The sequence below is a fragment of the Peromyscus eremicus genome, chromosome 12 (genome assembly GCF_949786415.1).
Source record: "Peromyscus eremicus chromosome 12, PerEre_H2_v1, whole genome shotgun sequence".
NCBI classification, from domain to species: Eukaryota; Metazoa; Chordata; class Mammalia; order Rodentia; family Cricetidae; genus Peromyscus; species Peromyscus eremicus.
The window spans coordinates 70985588-71010675 of record NC_081428.1 but is presented as its reverse complement, the minus strand read 5'-3'; the positions used below and the strand labels follow the sequence as shown (position 1 = coordinate 71010675).

General features: G+C 42.2%; 2 protein-coding genes and 5 non-coding genes across 15 annotated transcripts; 6 read left to right on the top strand and 1 right to left on the bottom strand.

Annotated features, from left to right (window-relative positions):
• Nucleotides 1-1871: 1871 nt before the first annotated feature.
• On the top strand, nt 1872-8528 carry Eif4a2 (eukaryotic translation initiation factor 4A2). 7 transcript variants are annotated; one of them, XR_009382448.1, is made up of 12 exons: nt 1872-2226; nt 3003-3051; nt 3151-3283; nt 3555-3694; nt 4443-4611; nt 4697-4806; nt 5034-5177; nt 5689-5826; nt 6057-6146; nt 6392-6471; nt 6935-7041; nt 7750-7865. XR_009382448.1 is itself a non-coding variant. In XM_059277839.1 (11 exons), the coding sequence occupies exons 1-11, from the start codon at nt 2198-2200 to the stop codon at nt 7892-7894; spliced, it is 1227 nt and encodes a 408-aa protein (XP_059133822.1). In that variant the 5' UTR covers nt 1880-2197; the 3' UTR covers nt 7895-8528. The 7 variants fall into 7 exon arrangements, 5 of the variants coding, with proteins under 5 accessions (XP_059133822.1, XP_059133823.1, XP_059133825.1 ...); XR_009382447.1 differs by having other exon boundaries at nt 6935-7045; nt 7750-7864; XM_059277839.1 differs by lacking the exon at nt 6935-7041 and having other exon boundaries at nt 1880-2226; nt 7750-8528.
• LOC131923034 (small nucleolar RNA SNORD2) lies at nt 3389-3456 on the top strand. The gene has a single exon (XR_009382488.1). It is a non-coding gene; the product is annotated as a small nucleolar RNA SNORD2 (small nucleolar RNA).
• LOC131923024 (small nucleolar RNA SNORA63) lies at nt 4841-4965 on the top strand. Its single transcript, XR_009382478.1, has one exon. It is a non-coding gene; the product is annotated as a small nucleolar RNA SNORA63 (small nucleolar RNA).
• LOC131923033 (small nucleolar RNA SNORA81) lies at nt 5219-5396 on the top strand. The gene has a single exon (XR_009382487.1). It is a non-coding gene; the product is annotated as a small nucleolar RNA SNORA81 (small nucleolar RNA).
• Nucleotides 5871-6001, top strand: LOC131923023 (small nucleolar RNA SNORA63). The gene has a single exon (XR_009382477.1). It is a non-coding gene; the product is annotated as a small nucleolar RNA SNORA63 (small nucleolar RNA).
• LOC131923028 (small nucleolar RNA SNORA4) lies at nt 6178-6317 on the top strand. The gene has a single exon (XR_009382482.1). It is a non-coding gene; the product is annotated as a small nucleolar RNA SNORA4 (small nucleolar RNA).
• Rfc4 (replication factor C subunit 4) lies at nt 8525-24058 on the bottom strand. Of its 3 annotated transcripts, none has more exons than XM_059277844.1 (11): nt 23934-24058; nt 22948-23089; nt 19496-19574; nt 14127-14206; nt 11622-11741; nt 10255-10398; nt 9918-10038; nt 9317-9442; nt 9150-9230; nt 8758-8874; nt 8525-8680 (listed from the first exon to the last, which is right to left on the bottom strand). In XM_059277844.1, the coding sequence occupies exons 2-11, from the start codon at nt 23076-23078 to the stop codon at nt 8585-8587; spliced, it is 1095 nt and encodes a 364-aa protein (XP_059133827.1). In that variant the 5' UTR covers nt 23079-23089; nt 23934-24058; the 3' UTR covers nt 8525-8584. The 3 variants fall into 3 exon arrangements, with proteins under 3 accessions (XP_059133827.1, XP_059133828.1, XP_059133830.1); XM_059277845.1 differs by lacking the exon at nt 23934-24058 and adding an exon at nt 23657-23879; XM_059277847.1 differs by lacking the exon at nt 8758-8874.
• Between the last annotated feature and the right edge of the window lie 1030 nt (nt 24059-25088).

The following is a 25088-nucleotide window of genomic DNA, read 5'->3' as shown; positions in this document are numbered from 1 at the left end:
GTTACTTGATGCTATTTATATGGTGAGAATAGAAGACACACAGGATTTATTGGAAATACGTCGCAGGGTGACAGATACTTTGATTTTATTATCTTATTTATTTATTTGATTGTTTTGTATTTTTGGCTAGCCCTAAAATATTTCCTTTTAAGAGATTTAGAGCCGGGCAGTGGTGGCACACGCCTTTAATCCCAGCACTCAGGAAGCAGAGGCAGGCGGATCTCTGTGAGTTCGAGGCCAGCCTGGGCTACAGAGTGAGTTTCAGGACAGGTTCCAAAGCTACACAGAGAAACCCTGTCTCAAAAAACCAAAAAAAAAAAAAAAAAAAAAAAAAAAGAGAGAGATTTAGAAAGATCCTTCGGGGCATCTAAGGGCAGTATAACCCTACAGAAAACATTCAGCTGGAAGGTGTGTTGACCTATCTGCACCTCAGTGAAAGTGAGCCTACACAGTAAACAGTCACATTTCTGATTTAGTATTTTGAGTTTCTTAGATCAGGCAATTTTTTTCCCCCCAGCAACTTTGAATGAGACCTTGAAGGCCAGTCCATTTTTGTCTCTCACACACACACACACACCTCTCTCTTGAGGAAATGTCTCATGACACAGCCCTTGGCTCCACAGGCCTCTGCTTCCCTAGTGCTGGGGTTAAAGGCCCGAGCCACCACACCCTGCCTCTATTTTGTCATCTTTTGTTACAGTTTCTGACTCAATAACTTCCAAATAAGCAAACAACTTATTTTTGAATAAGGATAGTATTTAAGGCTGGCAAGGTGGATCAGTGGGTAAAGGTGCTGGCCTTAGGGCCGGATGACCTGAATTCCACCCCCTGGAGCCTCTTGTGGGATCCACATGGTAGAAGAACCAACTCCCAAGGGATGTCCTGACGCTGAGGTGCACACAATAAGTAAATAAATAAATGCAATGTAATCATAAAAAAGAGGGGTTTTTAGAACCAAGTATTACCCGTAAAGTAGAACAGTGAGCCTTTCCTCACCTCTTGTAAATCAGCGTTTGGTGTTGGTCTTCTGAATTAATGAGAAAAATTTTGAGCGTTCACGTTACTATCTTGAACAGAGACCAGAGTTGTTGTGTTTTAAAATTAAATGATTAAATATATTTTCAGCAAGGGGCCGGAGTCGTGGTTGACTGGGCTTAAGCAGCCATGCAAGTTTATTATGGGCAATAAGAACTATTGCTCTCAATTTCAGTAAGGCAACACCAGACGATTAAAATTTTTGTTTTGTTTTACCAGAAGGGACACGGAATCAACTTTTTTGTTTTTTTTTAAGCGCTAGGGCTGAACCTGCCAGAAGCACCCGTTTACATTTCTGTGTGACAAAAGAATGACAGGTCCTTTGCAAAAGTTGGTAATGATTGTATCAAACATTTCTCACCCCTGCTAGGTCTAAATTATTAGCATTATTTTTCAAACCAGAGCTAAAGCCGGCCAGGAGGATATGAGAACAGAATCGCCACTCAAGGGACATCGGCTAATGACACTACGCGTCTTGCCCCTCCTCTTACAGAATGTAACTGCGACCTGGATTTCCTAGGAGGTGCTGGGTGGCCGACATTTTTCCCTGGCCGGGGTTTCACACGTCGCAGATCCGAGTGGAGAGTAAATGGCTGGACGAAGTGCCAGGTAGCCCTTTCCCGACCCATTAAACAGCAGTGCGAACGGACGGAGTAACCCGAACCCGCTCCGGCGCGGAACGCGGCGGCCCGGCCCGGCCCGGCGGCACGCTGACGCGCAGCTAGCCCGGAGCCGCGTCCTGGAGACGCCGCCCGCCAGCGGACAGCGCCACCGGCTTCCGCCCGGGCCGTCCCCGGGATCCGCCGGCCTCTGCGGCAGGGCCGCGGAAACCCCGTAGGAGCAGGGCGGCCGAGGAGCGCGGCGCGCGGTCGCGCTGCTGCAATATTCTTCCGCCGGCTGCAAAGAGTCCCAGCGCCGCTCCCGACTCGTGCATCTCCTGGGCCGCGCTGACACCCCGGAATAATGAAATGTGGAGTACTGTCATCGACTCCCTTAGGATTTCATCCGCGGTAACAAACCCGAGCGGCGCAATTTTCTGCGGCTCCCGAAGAGAGGGGAGAAAATTCCTCCGCGAGAAACGGGTTCCGGCCGCGAGCCTATAAAAAACGGGCGGCGCCGTGCGGCTGTCTTTTCAGTCGGGCGCTGAGTGGGTTTTCGGATCATGTCTGGTGGCTCCGCGGATTACAACAGGTACGGCGCTCCCGGGGTGGCCGGTGGCCTGTGGCGAAGGTCACGGGCCCCCGCAGTTGAGGTGGGTGGCTTGCGGCCACACTGCAGCAATGCGGGCTTTTTCTTGGGGGCACACACAGCTCCCCCCCCACCCTTGTGTCCTTCGAGAGGCTTCCATGATGGTAGGGCTCGGGGTGGTGGGGAGACGGGACGGACACGAGAACGGAGTGGGAAGGATGTCCTTGCTTAGGGAGACATTGTGACATCTTGGCCGCTGCCCCTCCCCGGGCGGGACATGGCCAGCAGAGCCGTGGCGCAGTCTGCTTTAGGACGGGCCAGCCGGGTCCCGACTACATGGGCGGCCGGTGGCGCGAGCTGGGGCTCCTGGGGTTCTGTCGAGGTGGGAGATTGGACGGCCAGGGGACGATGACAGCGGCCCGCAAACGGCGCCGGCGAACCGTTGGCATGGTCCTGCCTGGGCCTCGGCGTCAATCACGCCGGCTTGCGCAGAGTTAGGGGCGGAGCTCGGCGCCCGCAGCACTCGCGAGAGCTGCTTTTCCCAAACGGGAGTGCTTGGTCCTAGGGCAGTGAGTGAAGGGGCTTCCACACTTTTTAACGACTTTCCCAGCCCTTGGGGCAAAGAGGAGGGCACTTACCCGCAATGCCACCTTGCTTGGGCACTTTTAAGTAAGACTGCACGTGCGTGGAGGGTAAAGGAGGCACCGGGTGGAAAGGGCAAGCCTCTAGTGTAAAGGCTTGGGGAGGGGTAAGTTGTCTAACTGCAGTGTTCTTGCCAGCAGAGAACATGGCGGCCCAGAGGGAATGGACCCCGATGGTGTTATCGAGGTAAGAAATGGTTGTGGACTTTGTTAAAGGTTTGGGAAGGTGGAGGAGGTTTTTTTTTTTTTTTAACCTCTTACTCATCGTTTTTTTATTAACTTACAGAGCAACTGGAATGAAATCGTTGATAACTTTGATGATATGAATTTAAAGGAGTCTCTTCTTCGAGGCATCTATGCTTATGGTTTTGAGAAGCCATCAGCTATTCAGCAGAGAGCTATTATTCCGTGTATTAAAGGTAAAACTCACACTGAGTAAATGTGTTCTGCATATATATATATATATATGGACCATAAAGGGAAAGTAACCTTTGGGGAAGTAGTAGCACCTGTTTGTATTCCTTAAGTGAAATGATGGCAATCATCTTTCGGGACTGACCTGAAATGAAGAAATTACTCTTGCTGATCACTTAACTTGGACATAATTTATGTTCCAACTGGAATACATGGTGTATAGTAGACGTGACAATTTGATGTGGGATCGGTAAATATGTATCCTACTTTTTTTAGGGTATGATGTGATTGCTCAAGCTCAGTCAGGTACTGGCAAGACAGCCACATTTGCTATTTCCATCCTGCAACAGTTGGAGATTGAGTTCAAGGAGACCCAAGCACTAGTATTGGCCCCCACCAGAGAACTGGCTCAACAGGTATTGATAGTGTAGTTCAAAAACTGCTTGCGTGTTGCATAGGTTTCAGGTTTCACAACTGTGAAGAATTTAAAATTAAAACGTATGAATTTTCCTAGTAACTATCAGAGCCTCCATTTTAATTATCCATGCATGCAGGGAGTTTTTGTTGAAAGCTAAGCAGGAACTGGGTATTACATAGGTATGGCTTGTAGGGTTGTACCTCAACAGTTGAGAACCCGTAGGCTTCTCAAAGGGTGGATTATATCTGTACCCATTTTAAAACTTGGAATCCAGTTGTGCAACATGAAAACTGCAGTGACATGTTAAACATTTGACTGTCTCAGTAGTTTGTGATGCATCTGTTGCATGCTCTGTTTCAAAGCACTGCTCTATTGGCTTTGAAGTAACAGTTCCTAATAAAGCTTGAAGCTTTATTCAGGTCAAAATTACAAGGCACAGTGCATTGTGGGAGGAAAATTACCAACATTTGTCCTTATAGAATATATTTCAGTCTGTACACTACACAGTGAAGAATGTAGAAAATTTTTTCTTCATTCCCAATTGGTGTTTGAGGCAAAAGGTTCCCCAGTTCTACAAGATAGGAGGGAGCAATAAGTAGTTAAGAGTATAGTAAGCTTGAAGTTTTATTGTGCTATGCATGCATAAGAGCTGTTGGCAGTCAAGATAGTTTAATTTTATGCCTTGGAGCTTAAGTCTTACACCTTAACAGTTTTATAGGATGATAATTAAGATTTTTGGCTTCTAGATCCAAAAGGTAATTTTGGCTCTCGGAGATTATATGGGAGCAACTTGTCATGCCTGCATTGGAGGAACAAATGTTCGAAATGAAATGCAGAAGTTGCAGGCTGAAGCCCCTCATATTGTTGTTGGTACACCAGGGAGAGTGTTTGATATGCTAAACAGAAGATACCTTTGTAAGTATTGTCTCTTAAAGACCTTTTTATTATCAAAAAATGGCTACGAGAACTTTGAGATGCAGTATGACTTTCTTATTAACAGCTCCAAAATGGATCAAAATGTTCGTTTTGGATGAAGCAGATGAAATGTTGAGCCGAGGGTTTAAGGATCAAATCTATGAGATTTTCCAAAAGTTAAATACAAGCATTCAGGTAAGGTTTATTCCTATACATTTGGTTTGGTTTCATGCAGGTACAGTTACAATATAACTGAAGTGTTCTATTGTCGTTCCCCCTGCTGAAAGTATTTGATACATTACTATCTCTGCCTGGCTCTATCATAGTAAGGCAGAGACGCTTGGTTTCAAACATTTTCTCCCCTGCAGTATTAGCTGAAAGGTCCCAATACATAGTTAAAAACAACCATTTCTCTCTTAAAGGTTGTGTTGCTTTCTGCCACAATGCCAACTGATGTGTTGGAAGTGACCAAAAAATTCATGAGAGATCCAATTCGAATTCTGGTGAAGAAGGAAGAATTGACCCTGGAAGGAATCAAACAGTTTTATATTAATGTTGAACGAGAGGTAATTGGTCTCATTGTTAAATATAAAAGATTTTTCTTCCTACCTTCTTGTATAAGCACTGTGCTAAAATTGCAGAAACTAGGATTGTATCTTGGTTTTTGTAATAATGCTAGCAGAGTACACACAAGAAGAAAAGTAACTGCACTGGATCCCAAAGACAGGGGTGGACCTCTTTCTTAATGTCCAGTGTCCTTTGTCTTAAGATTTGGTGCAATATTTCTTTAGACTAGCAGTTTTCAATATGGGTGGGTTGCAACACCCCTTTTGAGGTTCTGTCAGATAATCCTACTTATCAGATATTTACATTATGATTCATAAGAGCAAAATTGGTTAGAAAGTTAGCAACTATAATTTTATGGTTGGGGGTAACCACAACATGAGCGGTATTAAAGTGTTGCAGCATTAGGAGCTTGAGAATCACTGATTTACACAGAACAGGTTTTTTTTTTTTTTTTTTTTTTTTTTTTTTTTTTTAAAGATGGAAAATTTGACCTATCTTTCTTTACATTAGGAGTGGAAGTTGGACACTCTTTGTGACTTGTATGAGACACTGACTATCACACAAGCAGTTATTTTTCTCAATACAAGACGCAAGGTGGATTGGCTCACAGAGAAAATGCATGCCAGGGACTTCACAGTTTCTGCTCTGGTAAGAGTTGGGTTTAATTTGCATCAAATTCAATTATATCCACTAAGCAGGATTTAACTACAATATGGCTGTTAAGTGCTGTGTTGTCGTTCCCCCTGCTCAAATCAATATTGTTTCTTTACTATACCTGTCTGCTCTACACCTGTAGCAGCCAGGGACGCTTGGTCTCATACATAGTAGAACTTAACTCTACCTTACTAGATATTCTTAAAGTGTTGTTAAATTTGCAGCATGGTGACATGGACCAGAAGGAAAGAGATGTCATCATGAGGGAATTCCGATCAGGGTCAAGCCGTGTTCTGATCACTACTGACTTGTTGGTAAGTCTAACTTTTTTTTTTTTTTTTAAGATTACCAAAAGCTAGATTTGTGGGAAGGTTTTTTTAAAATAACCTTAACCAACTTGGGCTATTTGGCAGAATGAGTAAGACCACACTCCACAGTGAGCTATACCACTTCGTATGGTTCATTACTATCTTGTGGCCTACACTGATTTTTTTGGGATGTCTAGTTTTAATTGGGATATTGAAAAGCAGGACATTGAAAAGCCTTGTTTTTATTTCAGGCTCGTGGGATTGATGTGCAACAAGTGTCCTTGGTTATAAACTATGATCTACCTACCAATCGTGAAAACTATATTCACAGGTGAGAGGAAAGCATCTCTAAATACTTGTATTTGAGAAGTAAATTCAAACATTTTCCTACAGTGTTGTGTGTATACAAGGTAATGGCAATTCAGGGAATAGATTAAAGTAAAAAGGCATAGTAATTTATACCAAGGTCTAATTAAAATCGGATTTGGGAAGATTGGTCAGAAGAACAAAGTGGGAAAACTTGTAATGTGGCCAAGGTTGTGTACATACATGCAGATTAGGTTGCTTTAGATTTTTTTTGGTCTTAGCTTATGTTTGAGCCTTATTTTGTAGTGATTTTCCTTGTGTTCATGTGCTTTTTTCTTGGTGATTGATTCTATATAGTTGGGATTTTCTTGGTGTCGCTGGTAGCATTTTGAGTGATTCCCTGGTTTAGTTATAGTGGCTTTTATCCCTAAATAAATTGAATTGTACTTTGTTATATGATGTAAAAAAAGACTTTTTAAAAAATACAGGAGTCGATAGCGGCAGTTGATGACGAGATGGCGCTCAGAAACGGCGTTGACGTAATTTAGGACGTGGAATCATAAGCGAAACAGCACACTGTTTGAATAAAGAGCGAGTCGGTATTTATATTTGATTTTCTTTTGTCATGATTATTTGATATTTTAAGTTGTTCCAGCCCAAGGCATTTTGTTATGTTAGCATTTCTGATAGGGAGCATTAGGTGGTTTGTATTGTCTGGTACTTGGTAGGTAGAGGTGTTTTTGGAGGTTAACACGTTTGAATAATTTTTGAGTATAACGTGTAAAAAAGCTGAGCAAAAAGCAGTGATAAGTTTGGGCTACCATACCAAATACTTGTTTTCCCACTGGAAAAAAAGTAAGTTTTAGAAAAATAGTTAACCTTGCAGCATTTGTATTTACAGTTTACAGTTCCAGAAGTGCGTCGAAATGGATTTTATAACTGTTTTCTTTTATCCCTGGTGTTCACATCTGTCCCAGGCTGACAACTGCTCCTGGCTGGCCCACTTTGGTATGGGCTTTAATTTCACCCCAAACACAATACTGTCATCTGCTTTATTATAATGCTCAAGGCGCCTATCTCATTTTGCAGCCAGACAAGCCTTGAATTCTTTTGGCACTAACTGCAAAGGAAGATGGTTTCCCCCACCTGGATATTGGTTTTAGCAGCTAGTGCTCCACTTAGAAGCACGAACTATAACCATAAGTAAACAGCAGCTGATGGTTAACAAGTGGATCGTCATATTCAGTAGTTCTAAATAATACTAAAGCAACTTTCTGACTGCTGGTTTCTTTTTCTTACACAGAATTGGCAGAGGGGGTCGATTTGGGAGGAAAGGTGTGGCTATAAACTTTGTTACTGAAGAAGACAAGAGGATTCTTCGTGACATTGAGACTTTCTACAATACTACAGTGGAGGAAATGCCCATGAATGTGGCTGACCTTATTTAATTCCTGGGATGAGATAGTTTGAATGCAGTGCTCGCTGTTGCTGACTAGGCGATCACAACGTGCATTGTGCTTCTTTGAGAATATTTGAATCTTGTCTCAATGCTCATAACGGATCACAAATACAGATTCTGATAGCAAAGCGACTTTAGTCCTGAGCTCTTGTGAGGAAAGGCATTGGCTTTATCCTCTTTAGAGTTAGACTGTTGGGGTGGGTATAAAGATGGGGTCTGTAAAATCTTTTTTTCTTAGAAATTCATTTACTAGTTATGTAGAAATGGTTGTATTAGATGTTCTCTATCATTTAATAATATACTTGTGGACTAAAAGATATAAGTGCTGTATAAAATCAGCCAATTATGTAAAACTAGCATATTTGCCTTTATTGTGTTTGTCATTAGCCTGATTAGAAAGGCCTTTAAAAGTGATCTTTCTTTTTTAGAAGAATTTGAATGCATTTTGTTGGTATTGTATTTATTCAATAAAGTATTTAATTAGTGCTAAGTGTGAACTGGACCCTGTTGCTAAGCCTCAGCAAGCAATCATATCCTAGGTAGGGTTAAACCCCCAGTAAAATTGCCATATTGCACATGTCTTAATGAAGTTTGAATGTTAAATAAATTGTATATTCACTTTATAGGTTTTTTGTCATTTATTTGTTATACAAAAGTCGAAATATACAAGTTACTGTCCTCAACAATTCTGAGTCAGTTGCTGCATCACAGTTGCACAAAGGCTCATCAACTGCAGGTGCTCATCTGCACCATCCGCTAAACATTTATCCACTTCCTGTAAAGGGAAATGGGAAAGTTAAGTCGGGCACTCAAGGCATGTATGGCCTACAAATGTCTATGTGCAGTACTTACAGCAAGTTTTTCTGTAATAATGGACTTCTGTTTATCAGAAAGATTGTCATTTTCTACAACCACATCATGAAGTTGATTAACAAGCTGAATAGCTGCATGTCCTTCATCTATTAGCTCCTACAACAGAAGTGGTTTTAGTGGTCTTTCCAAAAGTAAGTAAATTTTCTACAACAGAAATGTGGGTTTTTCTTTTGAAAATTTTTGAGACAGTTTCTCTGTATAGTTTTGCGCCTTTCCTGGAACTGATTCTGTAGCCCAGGCTGGCCTTGAACTCCTAGGATCCGCCTGCCTCTGCCTCCCGAGTGCTGGGATTAAAGGCGTGCACCACTGCTGTCTGGCCTCAGAAATGGTTTTAAAGTAGTGTTCTTTACAACTAAGTAAATTAACATTACCTTTACCACAGCTTCTAGTTTGTCAAAAGAGCCACTCTGACATGCAGTGAATATTCCATCAATGGTTGTAGCTGGTATTACCTGAATAGACATTAAGAGTCAGGACAAGGCTAGCTTGAAGAGGACTGTTAACAGCCAGAAGGGATGGCAAGATAAACTAGGCTCACCCCAGCAATGTCTGTGATTACATCTTCCATGACTTCCTTCCCACCTGTTAGTCGAGTAGCACTTTGAAGAAATGTGATGGCTTTCCGTAGATCTCCTTCTGATACTTTAACAAGATAAGCTATTCCCTGAAAAGGAGTTTCAAGAAAATTGGGCTGACGAGATGTCTTACCCAGTAAACGCAGGAACCTCATAACTAGTCCCCAGAACCCATAGTGTATAAGTAGTATACCTCTGACTTACTACACTAACAAGGCTAAGGAAAAGCTCCGCACCCGCACCCCCATTTGGGGGAAAGTTTTCAGTCTTGTAGCTGGGTTTGTGGAGATAGCATCTGTGTAAAAAAGTCAATATTTTAGAGTGGCCCATTCCTTTCTCTAAGTTCTGCCAAAGGATAAGGGCATCATTATATAGTCTACACTTTTATTAGGGTACTAATGTGTGGGATTGCGTTTCAGTTTGCTCACTTAGCTCAAATATGTCTGAATAACATCAAGAGTTACAGCAATGATCATTAATTTTCAGTAACTCTTACGATGTACATTCATAAAAGAAATTAGTATTAGAAAACCAATTATAACTATCATAATTAGTACTACTTACCTCATGGCTAATTTTGACATTTTCCTTCTCAGCAATATCCAGTAATCGCTTCTGCTGAATTTCATCTGACAGAGGCTTGAAGCGGAACTTGGAACATCTAGAAGTGAGGGGTTCAATTATTCTGGAAAAGATTGAAAACCATATATTTCAGAGTAGCACAGGGTGAGCCTTTGGATGTTCTCACTACAAATCCAAGGTGAAAGATGAGTCAGTGACTGATCCAATGATTACACACGTGTGTGCGTCTAGACGTTATCTGGTGCACCACAAATACATACATTACTACATGTCATTTTAAAAAGGCTGCTTAGCACCTGCATTCAGGATGTATACATACCGACTGACATAGTTACAGATGAGGCAGAATCTGGTTGTCTTAGACTCTTTTTCCATGGTACGTCTTAAAGCTGCCTGAGCAGCCGAGGTCATAGAATCTGCTTCATCCAGAATTACAATCTTAAAGGGAGGACATGGCTTCCCACTAAATCAGAAACACAAGAGTTGAACACTGACAAGTATCTTTGCTGAGATACAATACACAATTCACCCACTTTTATCTTTCAGTATATGTAACCTGTACCCTGGAAACTTAACTCAGCTTATTACAGTGTGTGTATAATGTGTATGTGTAGGTGCATACATGCGACAGCACTCATGTAGAGAGAATAGGGTAACTGGAGTTGGTTCTCTCCACCATTACAAGGGTTCTGGAGAACAAACTCGGGTTGTCAGGCTTGCATGGCAAGTACTTTTCCCTCTGAATCATCTCTAAACGTATATTGTTTATAGAATAAAACAGAGATTACTTAACAAATATAACATTACTGTTCGCATGCTTTAGGGTTATTAAAACTTCCTTTCATACTCCTGCAACAGTTAAGAATAGGCATCCTGGACAAACAGATGACTGATGTCATTGAGTTTTAAAACTTTATATATTCTGGACATAGTCCTTTTCTAGGTACATAACTTGTAAACATTCCATTTTATTTTCTGTACATTGATTTTGCTTTATTTTGTTTTTGGCTTTTACTGTTCACTTAGTTGGTTGAGGATCATTTCATGCTATTCAGGAAATGACTAGAACCATTCTAATGCTTCTCAACCTTCATGCTGCCAGGCTGTTACTGGTGTAATGCCACCACACAGGGCTCTGGCTGACAGCAATGCCTTCCATGTAACAACAGAGAGGAAGGGGCCAGGACTCTACTACCCACCCTGGGGAGGAGTGGCAGAACCAGCTGCAGCATCAGTTCAGGGGAGGGATTAGGCTCTCATAGCAAGGCCACATGCTGAGGGAGAACCAGTCTGCAGTAGCAGTAGGACCTTGCAGGGCCTGGCTGCATCAAGAGCAGGGAACCTAAGCTGCTGCCTGCCCTTCCACTTCCCACTCTCCAATCACTCTAGGTGTAAGCACTTTCCACTGCCAACTCAGAATGTATCTGTGTTGTTATAACATGGTATCTGAGATGGAAAGATTGTGAAATCTGATCTTATCAAAACACTACAAACAAAATCACATGGCCAGACTGAATAATTGTGTTAAACAGGGTTTGTCGTCTTAGAAAGATACCACGGGGACTTACCTTCATAACTTCCAATTATCCCAAGCAAATGCCTGACTGGAGGCCAAATTCAAACCACAGCCTACATTTAAAGCAAATATAATGAGCTGTATTTTGGAGGGGGGTGCAAGTTACTTACTCTGAACGACTTCCTGACACAGTTAACTGAGCAAAGTTTTTCACTTTCTCTCGGACTACTTGTATTCCACGTTCATCAGATGCATTTAACTCAAGAACCCTTAATCGAAAGAGTTCAGGCCTATTTCAAGATGAAAAGCATTATGAAACATCACACAGCACTAAGTAACCCAGGTGCTAATTCAGCTCTTTTAACTCCGGAGTTTAGAACCCACCCAGTGAGCAAGACAACAGAAGAGGCACAGCCACACACACGGTCTGTCTTTGCAGAGCTAGTCATTTAACATTTTGGCTAAAACCTAGAGACCAGGCATGGTGGCCAGCACCTTTAACCCCAGAATTTGGGAGGCAAAGGCAAGCAAATCTGGGATCTCTTTTAAGTTCAAGGCCAGCCTAATCTATATAGAGTGAGACCCTGTCTTAAAAAAAAAAAAAAAAGCCAAAACAAAAATATATACAAACATTTAATTTCTCAGTTTTGTGCAACAAGCTACTTTCTATTAAAACCATAGTAACATATTCCTTAGGTAATTTATTCTTCAATTGTTAATATCTATTGAGTTTTAAATGTTATAATTTAGCACATTTGAATTATCACCATACAATAACTTGCTATAAAGAAAATTACTGGATTAAAACATGAATGAAGGTTGTATGTGGCAAGGGATCAGACTCAGGGCCTATACCTCAAGCCTAAATGTGAACTTTTTAAAAAATATTTTTTTCAACATATTTCTATTGATTATTTTGGAATTTCACACAATGCACCCTATCACATTTGCTTCTCAGTCTTTCCAGGTCCACCTGACCACAAAGTAGAAAAAATACAATACACCAAGTCCAATTTTGCTGCCCATATACTCATTAGAGCATGGTTAAACTCCCAGTGGCCAGCTCCTTAAAAACGGAGTGAGCCCCAGACACCGCCTGCAAGCCAACAACTATGAAGAGCTATTTATTTCCTGTCTAGACTGTTTCTTGTTTTTTGGAATGGGAGTCGGGGGAGAGGTTGTTGCAGAAGCCTTCAGTGTCTCTCACTGTCAACTTCGAGACTGCAGTCATCAATAACACTACAAAATAAGCTTTCTTGTCCATAAAAGATGGATTCTCATAGCCAGGCTAGATTAGAACTATAAAGCCCAGGGTGGATCAAACTTCTAGTTAGTTCTCTTATTTCCACTTTTTAGTACAGGATTCATAAGCATGTACCATCACACCTGGCATTTGTTGTTTTTGGAGGCAGGATTTCTTTGTGTAACAGCTCTGGCTGTCCTGGAACTTGAATTGTAGACTAGGCTGGCCTTGAACTCACAGAGAGCTGAGTGCTGGGATCAAAGGCGTGCGCCATCACTCCTGGCTAGTTATAAAATGAATATTTAAAGTAATATATGCCACTATAGAGATCTGAGAAATAAAAATGAAATTATGCTCCAAAAAACTATTGTTCTCTATAGTATTTTCTCTACAGACAAATGCACACATGCACTTTTTCTTTTTGGAAACAGGGTCTTGCTGTGAAGAGGTCCTGAGTTCGAGTTTAATTCCTAGCAACCACATGGTGGCTCACAATCATCTGTAATGAGATCTGGTGCCCTCTTCTGGCCTGGGGGCATACATGCAGGCAGAACACTGTATACACAATAAATCTTAAAAAAAAATTTTTTTTAATTATGTGTGCTAGTGTGTGTGTGTGTGTGTGTGTGTGTGTGTGTGTGTGTGTGTTTACATACACCCAAGTGCAGGTGCCCATGGAGGAAAGAGGCATGGGATAAGCTGGAGTTACAGCATGGTTGCTGGGAACTCAACTTGGGTTCTCCAGAAGGACAGAAAACCCTCTTAACCCCTAAGTCATCTCTTCAACCTCTTTTTCTTCTAAGATTTATTTTTATTTATGCATGTTTCTATGTGAGGGTATGCCATGTGTATTCGGATACCCTCAGAGGCAAGAAAAAGGTGTCTGATCCCCAGGAGCTAGAGTGACAGGCATTTGTGACTCACTGGATGTGGGTGCTGGAAACCAAATTCTGGTCCTCTGGAAGATCAGAAGCTCTCCTAACCCTTAAGCCATCTCTTCAGCCCCTTGTACATAGTCTTTAAAAAGAAATTGACCAACTGTGGCCGTTTGAATAAGAAGGCCCCCAAAGTCTCACTTATTTAAATGCATAGTCATCAAAGAGTGGCACTATTAGCAAAGAATTAGGAGGTGTGGCCTTGTTGGAGGAAGTGTGTCACTGGGGTGGGCTCTGAGGTTTCCAGAGAGCCCATGCCAGGCCTAGGCTCTCTCTATCTCTGCCTATAGATCAGGATGTAGTTCTCAGCTACTTCTCCAGCATTGCGTCTGCCTGTGTGCTGCCATGCTTTCCACCATGATGATAACGAACTAAACTTCTGAAAAACTGTTAGCAAGCCCCAATTAAATGCTTTCTTTTATAATTGTTGTCTTGGTCATAGTGTCTCTTCACATCAATAGAATGGTGACTAAGACATCAACCAATTTTCAACTTACCCAAAGAGTTCTCTAGCTGCTGCCAAAATTGTGGATGTTTTGCCAGTTCCGGGTGGCCCATAGAATAAGAGATTAGGAAGCTGCAGAAATGAAATTTTAATTTTTATAGATTATATTCTGTTAAAAACAGATGAGGCTGACAACACCCAACTGTTTGTGGAATGGTGTGATGACTTTCCTCATAGACTACATATATCTAAAGATTTTTAGATAAGTGGTATCACAGTATCTAAAGTTCTAAATACGCCTTTGAACTTGCTATGTAATTGTAGATGACCCTGAACTCCTGACCCTCCTGTCTCCACTTAGAATTTGAGGCCACTCTACCCCAATAATGCATTAAGTTCTAATTCAGGTAGGAGAATTCTGAAGATAAGAAAGTAGGTGGGAGTTCAACTTTTGCCAACATTGCCCTTCCTGTTCATTCGTGCTTTACCCAAATCAGGTGTCACCCTGGGTGCTACTTAAAAGCTTTCATTGGCTTCATATTCCACTTGCAAAACAGTAACAAAACCTCAAGCACTTCTAATGACTTCCAATAAGAAAGAACTCTCTCTTCTGAATGTATGTAATTCTCAATCTGGACTGACTCCACTCTTGCCATGTCAAGGCTATGCACTGCAAGCTGGAGACTTATCCAGCACCCCTTCTAAAGTGGCTCTGCTCAGCCCCACTGGATTTGCTGCACTTGTTTTAATTTGCCTTTATTCAGTGTTTAACAATTGAATTTAATTATAAAATACCTGCCTACCTTACTAGATAGTTCACTTCAAAAGTTCATTTACAACTGGGTGTAGTGGTGCATACCTTTAATCTCAGCACTCAGGAGGCAGAGTCCAGTGGATCTCTGAGTTCGAGGATAGCCTGGTCCACAGAATGAGTTCTAGGACAGCCAGGGCTACACAGAGAAACTCTGCCTCAAAAAAGGAAAAAGAAAGAAAAAAACGGGTTGGAGAGATGGCTCAGGGGTTAAGATCACTGACTGCTCTTCCAGAGGAACCAGGTTCAATTCTCAGCACCCACATGGCAGCTCACAACTGTAACTCCAAAGATCTGACACCCTCACACAGACATACATGCTGGCAAAATACCAATGCAAATAAAAATTATTAAAAAAAAAAAAAGACTACTACCTTAACAACACATAGCTTAGATAAAACTATGAGACCCTATTTTTCAAATAAAAATCAAAATACCTTATGTGATGATTAATATTAACAGGTCCTGGGTTCACTTGAGGAATACCTCTAGGAAGTGTTTCCTCAGGGTCAGCCCAGAAGACACACAGGTCCATGGAATGGTGGTTCAGGCAGACCAGGCTACATGTTACACTGGAAGCAGAGCTTAGCATCATCACCTACATGGTACTAGTACATGGTACTAGTTTTACAGACATGAACCATGTAAGAATAAAGCATAGTGTTTACACCAAGGTTCAGAAAGGCTGCTGAGATCACTGGGTGAAGCAGTCTATGAAAGTGAGGCAGAAGTTGCAATAGAGACCCCAGGATTTAGGAGACCTAAGATCGTGGGATGTCTGCTGAGGAGCTGGTCCAAGACAGACACTATGTGTGCTGTAGGTGGCAGAGCTGGAGGGATGGGGCTACCTAAGTTCTTGTTTTAGAGCCTCAAGTGTAAGACCTGATGTCTGTCCTGCTGGGTTTAGGATAGGCTTTGGTCTACTCTTCCTTGCTATGCCTCCTCCCTCCTCTTTGGGAAAGGGATGTGGACTCTGCAATTGTATATTAAAATTATGTAACTTGGCTTTGACTGGAAGGGACTCACAGCTTAGGGAGTCTCAGAAGAGCCTCTGCTCTTATGCTTTTAAACAGTTTTAGAAATGCTAAAAACTGAGAATTTTTGAAATTGTTTTGAATACAGTTTGCATTATGATCCAGCCATCAGCCTATGGGACAAGAGTTAGAACATCATAGCTTAAAAGTTGTATGTTTGGATGTCAGGTTGACAAGGGCTCTCCTACGTCTCCGACTTGGGATTGTAAACTTGTAAACTGATTGTAAACTTGACACGCTCTAGATTTACTGAGAAGATAAGCCTCGGAGCACTAGGGAGTCAGGGGTAAGCACTAGCATTCATCTCTATGCTTCTTGATCATAAACGCAGTGGGACCAGCCAACTCCAGTTCCATGCTTCCCTGTCCTGTACTGTGAGACAGCCTAAACCCTAAGCTGTTTATGTCAGGGATGTTGTCATGCAATGTGCAAATTAATTAGCATACCTCCCCAGGTTCCATAATTGTTAAGGTTATTTTGATATTTGATATTTTTATTTTTGATATTTGTTATTTTGATATGTACATGGCTCTATTTGTAATGACTAACCAGGGTAACTGTAACACATCTCAATTCTTTAAGACAAGAGTAAAATTATTCTTTTAAAATGTTTTTAATTCCCATTTATTAGTTACATTAAATGGTTGTGTGTGTGTGTGTGTGTGTGTGTGTGTGTGTGTGTATCATGTTTTTACCCCCATTACCCTCTCTCTCTTTTTTGTCTTTTGAGACAGGGTTTCTCCATGTAGCCCTCGCTGTCCTGGATCTCACTTTGTAGACCAGGCTGGTCTCAAACTCAGAGATCCGCCTGCACTTGCCACCCAAGTGCTGGGATTAAGGCGTGTGTCACCACTACCTGGCTACCTTCTCTTAATATTACCCATTTTTATATTATAGAAACTGATCTCAGAGAAAACAACAACAAACAAACAAAAAAAAGAAAAACTACTGCAGTTCAATTTTAAAATATTTCAAAGAAAAGACTTTAACTCTTCAGTGTAAAAAAAAAAACACATTATAAATTTAGTCAGAAATGAAGTGTAAAATATTAAACAAGACCTGCAGCACTGGAGACCAAACCTAAGGCTATACCTATTACATGCTATTTAAAAATCTACCAGTGAACACCCCCACCCTTTTCTTTACTTTATATTTTGAGGCAGGGTTGGCTAAGATGGCCAGCCTGGCCTTGAATTTACAATTCTCCTGCCTCAATTCCCTGAGTAGCCAAGATTATACCTACACTTGCAGGCCCAGCTAAATAAGAACAGGTCAACAAATGTTATACTAGGAGATAGTCTTACATTTGTCTAGAAATGTTAGTATTTCGATTTTATAATCTGTTACTAGCCAATTAACATTGTATATACTATTATAGCATCAAAAGTCAAATGGGTATTTGGATCAAATCAAAGTGAATACTGGAAAGGGTTTTAAAGTTTTTTCTCAATGTGTACTATAGTACAAGCTGAGCATCCCTAATTGGAAATCCCAAATCCAAAACATTTTGAACATTATTGTGATGCCACAAGTTCATGGTTACTCTGAACACATTTTTTTTCTACTGTATTGGAATGTTAAACTTACTACTAAGTACTGATATGTGAATATAGAAAATAATAACTTATTGGTTGTACCCGAATTAAGAATCAGTGACGAGGGCGGTGGTGGCACACGCCTTTAATCCCAGCACTCGGGAGGCAGAGGCAGGCGGATCTCTGTGAGTTTGAGGCCAGCCTGAGCTACCAAGTGAGATCCAGGAAAGGCGCAAAGCTACACAGAGAAACCCTGTCTCGAAAAACAAAAAACAAACAACAACAACAACAACAACAACAACAACAAAAAAGAATCAGTGACGATACGAGCCAGGTGTGGTGGTGCATACCTTTAATCTCAGCACTTGAGACAGAGGCAGGGGAATCTCTTGAGTTTGAGGCCAGGCTGGACTACATACTGAGATCCAGGATAGTCAGAGCTACATAGAGAGAGACTCTGTCACAAAAAGAAAAACAAACAAACCAACAAAAGAAGTGGGAAAAAAAAGTCAACAATGATATCAATCCACAACTGCCTACATGGGTGGGTAAGATATTTACAACTTTGTTTTTGATTGTATGAAAATCTCAATTCATGAAATGTTATTGTATCAAATTCAGGGCATGGGCATAGCTATGAAGCATAAATGAATTCTGTGTTGACTTGGGAGTCTCATTTCAAATACACTTAATTTGGCCCATGTACTAAGGCTTTGTCATCAGCCTGTGGTATGAGTGGTTAAGGAAACTTCTCAACTGTAAGCCAAAACAAACTTCCCTTTTAAGTTGTTTATATCAGATATTTTGTTAAAGATGTAAAGTTGCCTAACCCAGCAAATATTCCAAAATCTGAAAAAAGAAAACAAAAAAAGAAAAAAAACACAATCCAAAATCCAAAACATGTTTGGTTCCACTCACTCTGGGAAAGTGATATTCCTTAACCTTTACTGTAACTTTAGAAATGAACAATGGCAGGCCAAACCAAATGTCTAAGGTAGCCAGGTTTAGGAGACAGAATTGAACAATGAAGCAAAACCGATTTCCTATGCTCACCTCGAGTTCCCTTTCTGTACTGAGCTCATGAGGCATGGGGACACCTCTTCAAATACCATTTAGAACTGCTTACTCAGCTAGGTGTTCTGGCACACGCCTGCAATCACATCGTTTGGGAGGTAGAAACAGGAGAATCTGAAATATGAGGTTATCCTCAGCTATACTGAGAGTTCAGGCTAGCTTAGAGTACATAAAACCCAGTCTCAAAAAAGTAAACCAAACAAACCTTCTAACTCTTCAAATGGGCTTATGTTGACTCTAATGATTTAAAAAACAAGTTACCTAAACATGGCAGAAAATGTAGTGCTCTAAGAATTAAATACTCTATTTTTTAAATAAAGCTACGTTAAAAAAATATGCAGCCACACATACACATGTTTCAGACAGGGTCTCACTGTGGCTGTCCTGGAATGTACTATGTAGACCAGAGTGGCCTGTGCCTCTGGAGTGTTGGAATTAAAGGCACACGCCACCACACCCAGCCAACTATACCTATTTTAAAATGGACTCTTCTATAACACATATTTGTAATTACTTGTAACATGTTTAGATCTACTTGATTTACTTGTTTAGTCTCTTTCCTCTCCAAAATAAAAGCTCATGGAGAAAGGGTCCTAATCTATCTTCTTCAGTGATCTTTGTTGTTGTTGTTGTTTTTCCAAGCAGAGTTTTTCTGTGTAATCATGGCTTTCTGGAACTCACTCTGTAGACCAGACTGGTCTCAAACTCACAGAGATCCGCCCGCCTCTAGCCCCACTCCCACCCCCCAGTGCTGGGATTAAAGGCCTATGCTACCACCACCGGCTTTATTCAGTGATCCTTACTTGAATACTACTAAGAACGCCACATAGAAGATAATTATTGTTTTATAAATAGTATCAAGACTTATAGCATCTATTTAAGGTTATATTTATGGATAAAAGGTTAAAGTAAAGGAAGAGGTGAATAAATTCTAACTTCCCAATGCCATCAAACACCATCTACTTACATCAGCTCCTTCTAAAGACTTTTTAAGCACTGCAACCACTTCTTCCTGGAAAGCAACTTCATCCACACACTTTGGACGACTGAAGGATAGAGGGAAGAAAGGTTATTTAGCATATGTGATAGCTATAGAAAAATCTCAAGTGTTCCTTCTGCTAAAATACCAATGATTGCTCTTACATATTAGTTATGAAATTGGAAGTAGGCAGAATCTTCATTTGTATTTACCTTAAGCAAATACATACTACTGGATGCAATTATTTTTGCTTCTACCTGTACTGCATGCATAAAATATTAAGCATAGGAATTTAAAGTGAACTAAGTGTGTAGGCTCACCTCTTTAATCCTAGCAACGGGGAGGCAGAGGTAGGAGGATCTCTGCGTTTGAAGCCAACATGGTCTACACAGTGTATTCCAGGACAGTCAGGGCTACAGAGTTAGACCTTGTCTTTAAAAAAAAAAAAAAAAAAGAAAAGAAAAGAAAAGAAAGTAAACACTGGTCTACAAAATGACCTATCTAACAACTGGGCAACTACTTTGATTAAAACAAATAAACAATCACATACACACTCTCTCTCAGCTAAGACATTAAATGGTTAGTACCATTTTTTCTAACACCCAACTACAACAAAATAAAGGAGATTTTTTTGTTTTGTTTGAGAGTGTTTTTCTCTGTTTAGTCCTGGCTGTCCTGGAACTCACTCTGTAGACCAGGGTAGCCTTGACTGACCTCAGAGATCTGCCTGCCTCTGCCTTTTATCGTAAGTCATTTATTAGTAATTTTTATATTGTGAGACAAGGTCTCACTGTGGCTCTGGCTATCTTGGAACTCACTATCTGGACCACAGATATCCGCCTGACCCTGCCTTTCCAGTACTCTGACTAAAGGCGTGAACCACCGCATCCAGCCGTTAGTTAGTAATTACTATGACAAAGTTGTTCTTCCAAATTCTATGACGGAAGTTTCTGCTTAGTAAATTAATGAAACATTCTTTTAAGAAAGTTTTATGGGGGACTGGAGAGATAGCTCAGAGGTTAAGAGTACTGGCTGCTCTTCCAAAGGTCCTGAGTTCAATTCCCAGCAACCACATGGTGGCTCACAACCATCTGTAATGAGATCTGGTGCCCTCTTCTGTATACATAATAAATAAATAAATCTAAACAAAAGAAAGTTTTATGGGGCTACAGAGATGGCTCAGTGGTTAAGGACACCTGCTGCTCTGCCAGAGGACCTGGGTTCAATTCCCAGTGCCCACACGGTAGCTTATAACCATCTATAGCTGTAGTCCTATAGGCTCTGATACCCTTTTCTGGCCTCTATGGACACCAGGTATACACATGGTACACTGGCATACTTGCAGGCCAAACACTCATACATGTAATCTAAAATAAAAACAATTCAAACTTATTTGTTTGTGTGTGTGTGTGTGATAGGTATACAGATGATGTAAGGGAACAACTCTCAGGAGTCATTTCTCTCCTTCCACTGTGGTGTTCAGGGATCACACTTATGTTGTCAGGTTTATTTATTTATTTATTTATTTTTGGTTTTTCGAGACAGGGTTTCTCTGTAGCTTTGGAGCCTATCCTGGACTAGCTCTGTAGACCAATATCAAACTGAAAATGGAGAAGCTGAAAATCTAGATTCCTCTCTTCCCCACATATTTTTTTAATTAAAAAAACAAATCTAGTTTGGGGGCTGGTAAGACAGCTCGGGAGGCAAAGGCACTCATTGCCAAGTCTGATGACCCAAGTTTGATGCCTGGAATACACGTGATAGAAGGTGAGAACCTAACTCCCAAAAGCTGTCATGACTTCGGCGTGTGAGTCAAGGCACGCTTGCTGTGGTATGCACCCTCCTTCCCCAACAATACTTTTTAAAAATGCTAAGAAACAGAGAATTTGGGGCTAGAGTACAGTTCATTGGTAGAGTGTGTGCCCAACACGTCGAAAGGCCAATGAATTAATAAAAAGTAAACTAAAACTCTAGATTAGGGTCAGGGAGCTGGGTCAACAGATGACAGTGCTGCTCGCCTTTGGGGCCAATGCTCTCAATCTGATCAATGAAGCTGTGTAAACACGATAGATGTAGTGGTACACACCTCTAATACCCGCACTCCTACAGTGAGATTGGAGAGGCAGGAGAATTCCCTTGGAAGCTCAAGAGCCAGCTAGCCTGAAGAACGCAACACAGCGAGAGAAACGAGATCCTGCCTTAGCGAGGTGGAAGGTGAGAACTGATTCCCCGAAGTTGTCCCTGGACCTCCATATGCAGGCCATGGCACACATGCACCTTTACTCTCCGGAATGCACAATAAATAAAACTTAAAAAAACCTAGATTGTTATAAGCACTGGCTTTAGGGGGAGGGAACATGGGAAAAGTTGGGGCAAGCAAGGGATGGGAATGATGTAGATGAACTCATATTTAATTTCTTAAAAAAAGAAAAAAAGACTAAAATAAGAAAACAAGCCTTGTTTGGTGTTGTGATACTGTGTTCCCCAAAGTATTGTGTACCCTAATAAACTTATCTGGGGTCAGAGAACAGAACAGCCACTAGACAGACATAGAGGTCAGAAAATGGTGGCATACACCTTTAATCCTATCACTTGGGAGGCAGAGATCCACCCGGATCTCTGTGAGTTCAAGGCCACACTGGAAACAGCCAGGCATGGGTACAGGAGCCTTTAATCCCAGGAAGTAATGGCAGAAAGCAGAAAGGTATATAAAGTGTGAGGACCAGGAACTAGGCAGGTTAAGCTTTTAGGCTTTTAGCAGCAGTTCAGCTGAGATTCATTCTGGATGAGGGCTCAGAGGCTTTCAGTCTGAGGAAACAGGATCAGCTGAGGAATTGGCAAGGTGAGGTGGCTGTGGCTTGTTCTGCTTCTCTGATCTTCCAGCATTCACTCCAATAACAGGTTCTGGGTTTGTTTTTATTAATAAGATCTTTTAAGATTCCTGCTACATCTTGGCTTGTAAATAACCTGAAAACCTTTGGTAATCAAAGAGGCTACATCTACCTAATGGTTACGATTACGTCTAGTATCACTTAGCTGATGACAATTTAGTGCTACTTCAAACCTTTTTTCAATGCTAAAAAAACAAAACAACCCCAACAATTTCCAGTATATAATAAAAGGGGACAGAATCTAGATTTCAGTACAACTACTGTTTATAGCCAGCTCACAGAAACGTTTTCTTCATTTCTGTATTTAAGACCCTAAAACTGCACTTTATAAAAATCTTAGCTCATTTATAAAATAACAGAGTTAAACTCAGCTACTATATCAGTCCAAGGACCCATGACTTTTATAATTGGGTAATTTTTCCCCCCACTCAAAGGTAGCATCTAAATAAGGCAATCCCCCCTTACATTTAAAAAAAAAAAAAAGTGGACTAGCACTGATTAAAGAGGAAACTTATTAGTTATTTCAACAAATGTGTGAGTAATTCTTACTATTTTTCCACCCAAGGAACCGGTTTGGTTTTCTTGGTTTCTCCACTGCTTCCTGCACTGGCAGATACTGCCCGGTCCTTGGTGAACTGAGGTTTGGTACTGCCAGATGTGCCTTTTAGAAATGCCTGCATGGTTTCTTCTCCTGGGTATAAAACAAAAGAAAAAGAAACCATTATGAGCAAGTTCCCCGTGGAAGGGCACCTAACCTATTGCAAAGGCATTCAACCATTACTTAATAAAGTGCATCACCTCATGACTTAGGATGCTCTGAATGCACTCAGGGTCACAGGGTCTTAAGAGGGGCCAAAGTCCTTGAAGAACCTATAAACAGTTGACCAATATCATCTCTTCTTGGGCCTTGAGCGCGGCTTTACTGGCAAAGCCAATACAGGTCTTCAGAGACTTGCGGGCGGGGAGGGGAAGGTGGGACCTTGCTATAAGGGCAACAGCTACTGTTCTGATAAACTCACATCAAAACGAGAAAATGTTAAGTTTTATACAAAAATAATTACTAATACATAAGCACACTTAGAGGCGATTTTCAGGGGTTTCAAACCACCACCCCTCCGCTATCACCGGCTTCTCTGACATCGCCCAGCATCGATGGCAACGGGGATTTTTGTTTTTGTTTTGTTTTTTCCCTTTCCCCACTGCTATACAGTCGGTGCTTAGACGTGTCTGGCTCCACAACACTCGGCAAACGCTTTACCAAATGAAATGTGAAGACGGGGCTAAAGGCGATTCCATAAGTAAACGACTGCAAACGCGTAGCTCTGGGCCTGGCACACAGGCTCATTCATGCTCCAGAAAACAGTGCGCGATCGCCGGTCTAAGGCCAGTCTTCCTGTCGCTGCCTCCCAACGCGGGCTGCCGACGACAATGCCGCCCGAGCCGCGGTTTGCAGCGACCACCGCGGAGGTGGAGGACTCAGCCCGGACCCCGCCAAACCCGGACCCAGGCCGAGAACAGCCAGAACGGACACTTACAAGCCGCCGCCGTCCCCCAAGGCGCCGCGGTTCCCGCCACAGGACGGCGGCGCAAGGCACGGCGGGAGCGCGCGACACCCGAAACGTCACTTCCGGCGCGCGAGTCCCGGGGTCGCGCGCCTCTTTGGTTAGGCTCGGGCAGGTCCCGCGCTACCGGCTCCGGCCGCGGGGGTCCACTGAGGTAATCCTGGGCAGACTGCGCCGCGCTCGGGTCCCTCGGGGTGCGGCGGGGGATGGCGCGACCGCAGACCCGGCATGCTCCGCGGGGAAGGGCTCGAAGGACCCGGCCTAGCGCCGCGCTAGCATCTGCTTTAAGCAAGCGGCTTGGGTTTGCTGCCACCGTCGGCCCAAAGGTCCCGGCCAGGAGGCTGTCACTCCGGCTTTCACCGGAAGGAGGCACCCCGCGGAGTACTGCCCCACCCCACCCCACCCCCGATCCTCAGTGGGCACTGGGCAAACTGCGATCCGAAATGCGGCGTCTGAAGCTAGAGAGACGGCTCAGCGGGTAAGAGCATTGGCTGCTCTCGCGGAGGACTTGGGTCTGATTCCCAGCGCCCATCTGGTGGCTCACAGCTGGTAACTCCAGTATATATGTGGTGCACAAAATACTTGGGCGCGCGCGCGCGCACACACACACACACACACACACACACACACACACGGCAAAACCAAAGAAGGAAGATACCTGAAGAAGTTCCCTTTTGGGACTGGAGAGATGGCTCAGTGATTAAGAGCATTGGCGGCTCTTCCAGGGCACCCAGGGTTTAATTCCCAGCACCTTCACAGCAGCTAGCTCACAACTGTCTATAACTTAGTTTCAGAGGATCTGACATCCTCACACAGAGTATATACAGGCAAAACATCAGTGCACATTATTTAAATAAATAAATCTTTTTTAAAAAGTTCCCTTTCCTTGGCCTCGAAGGCAGGTGTCTTTACCTAGTGAGCAGACTCACCGGCCCAGAGCAAGTGTCTTTTACATCCAGTAATGTCAGCTTATTGCAAGGAGGTGTGGTGATATATTGTGTACCCTAATAAACTTTGCTTGAAGATCAGAGGACAGAACAAGCCACTAGATTAAACATAGAGGCCAGGTAGTGGTGGCGCACACCTTTAATCCTAGCACTTGGGAGGCAGAGATCTGAATGGATCTCT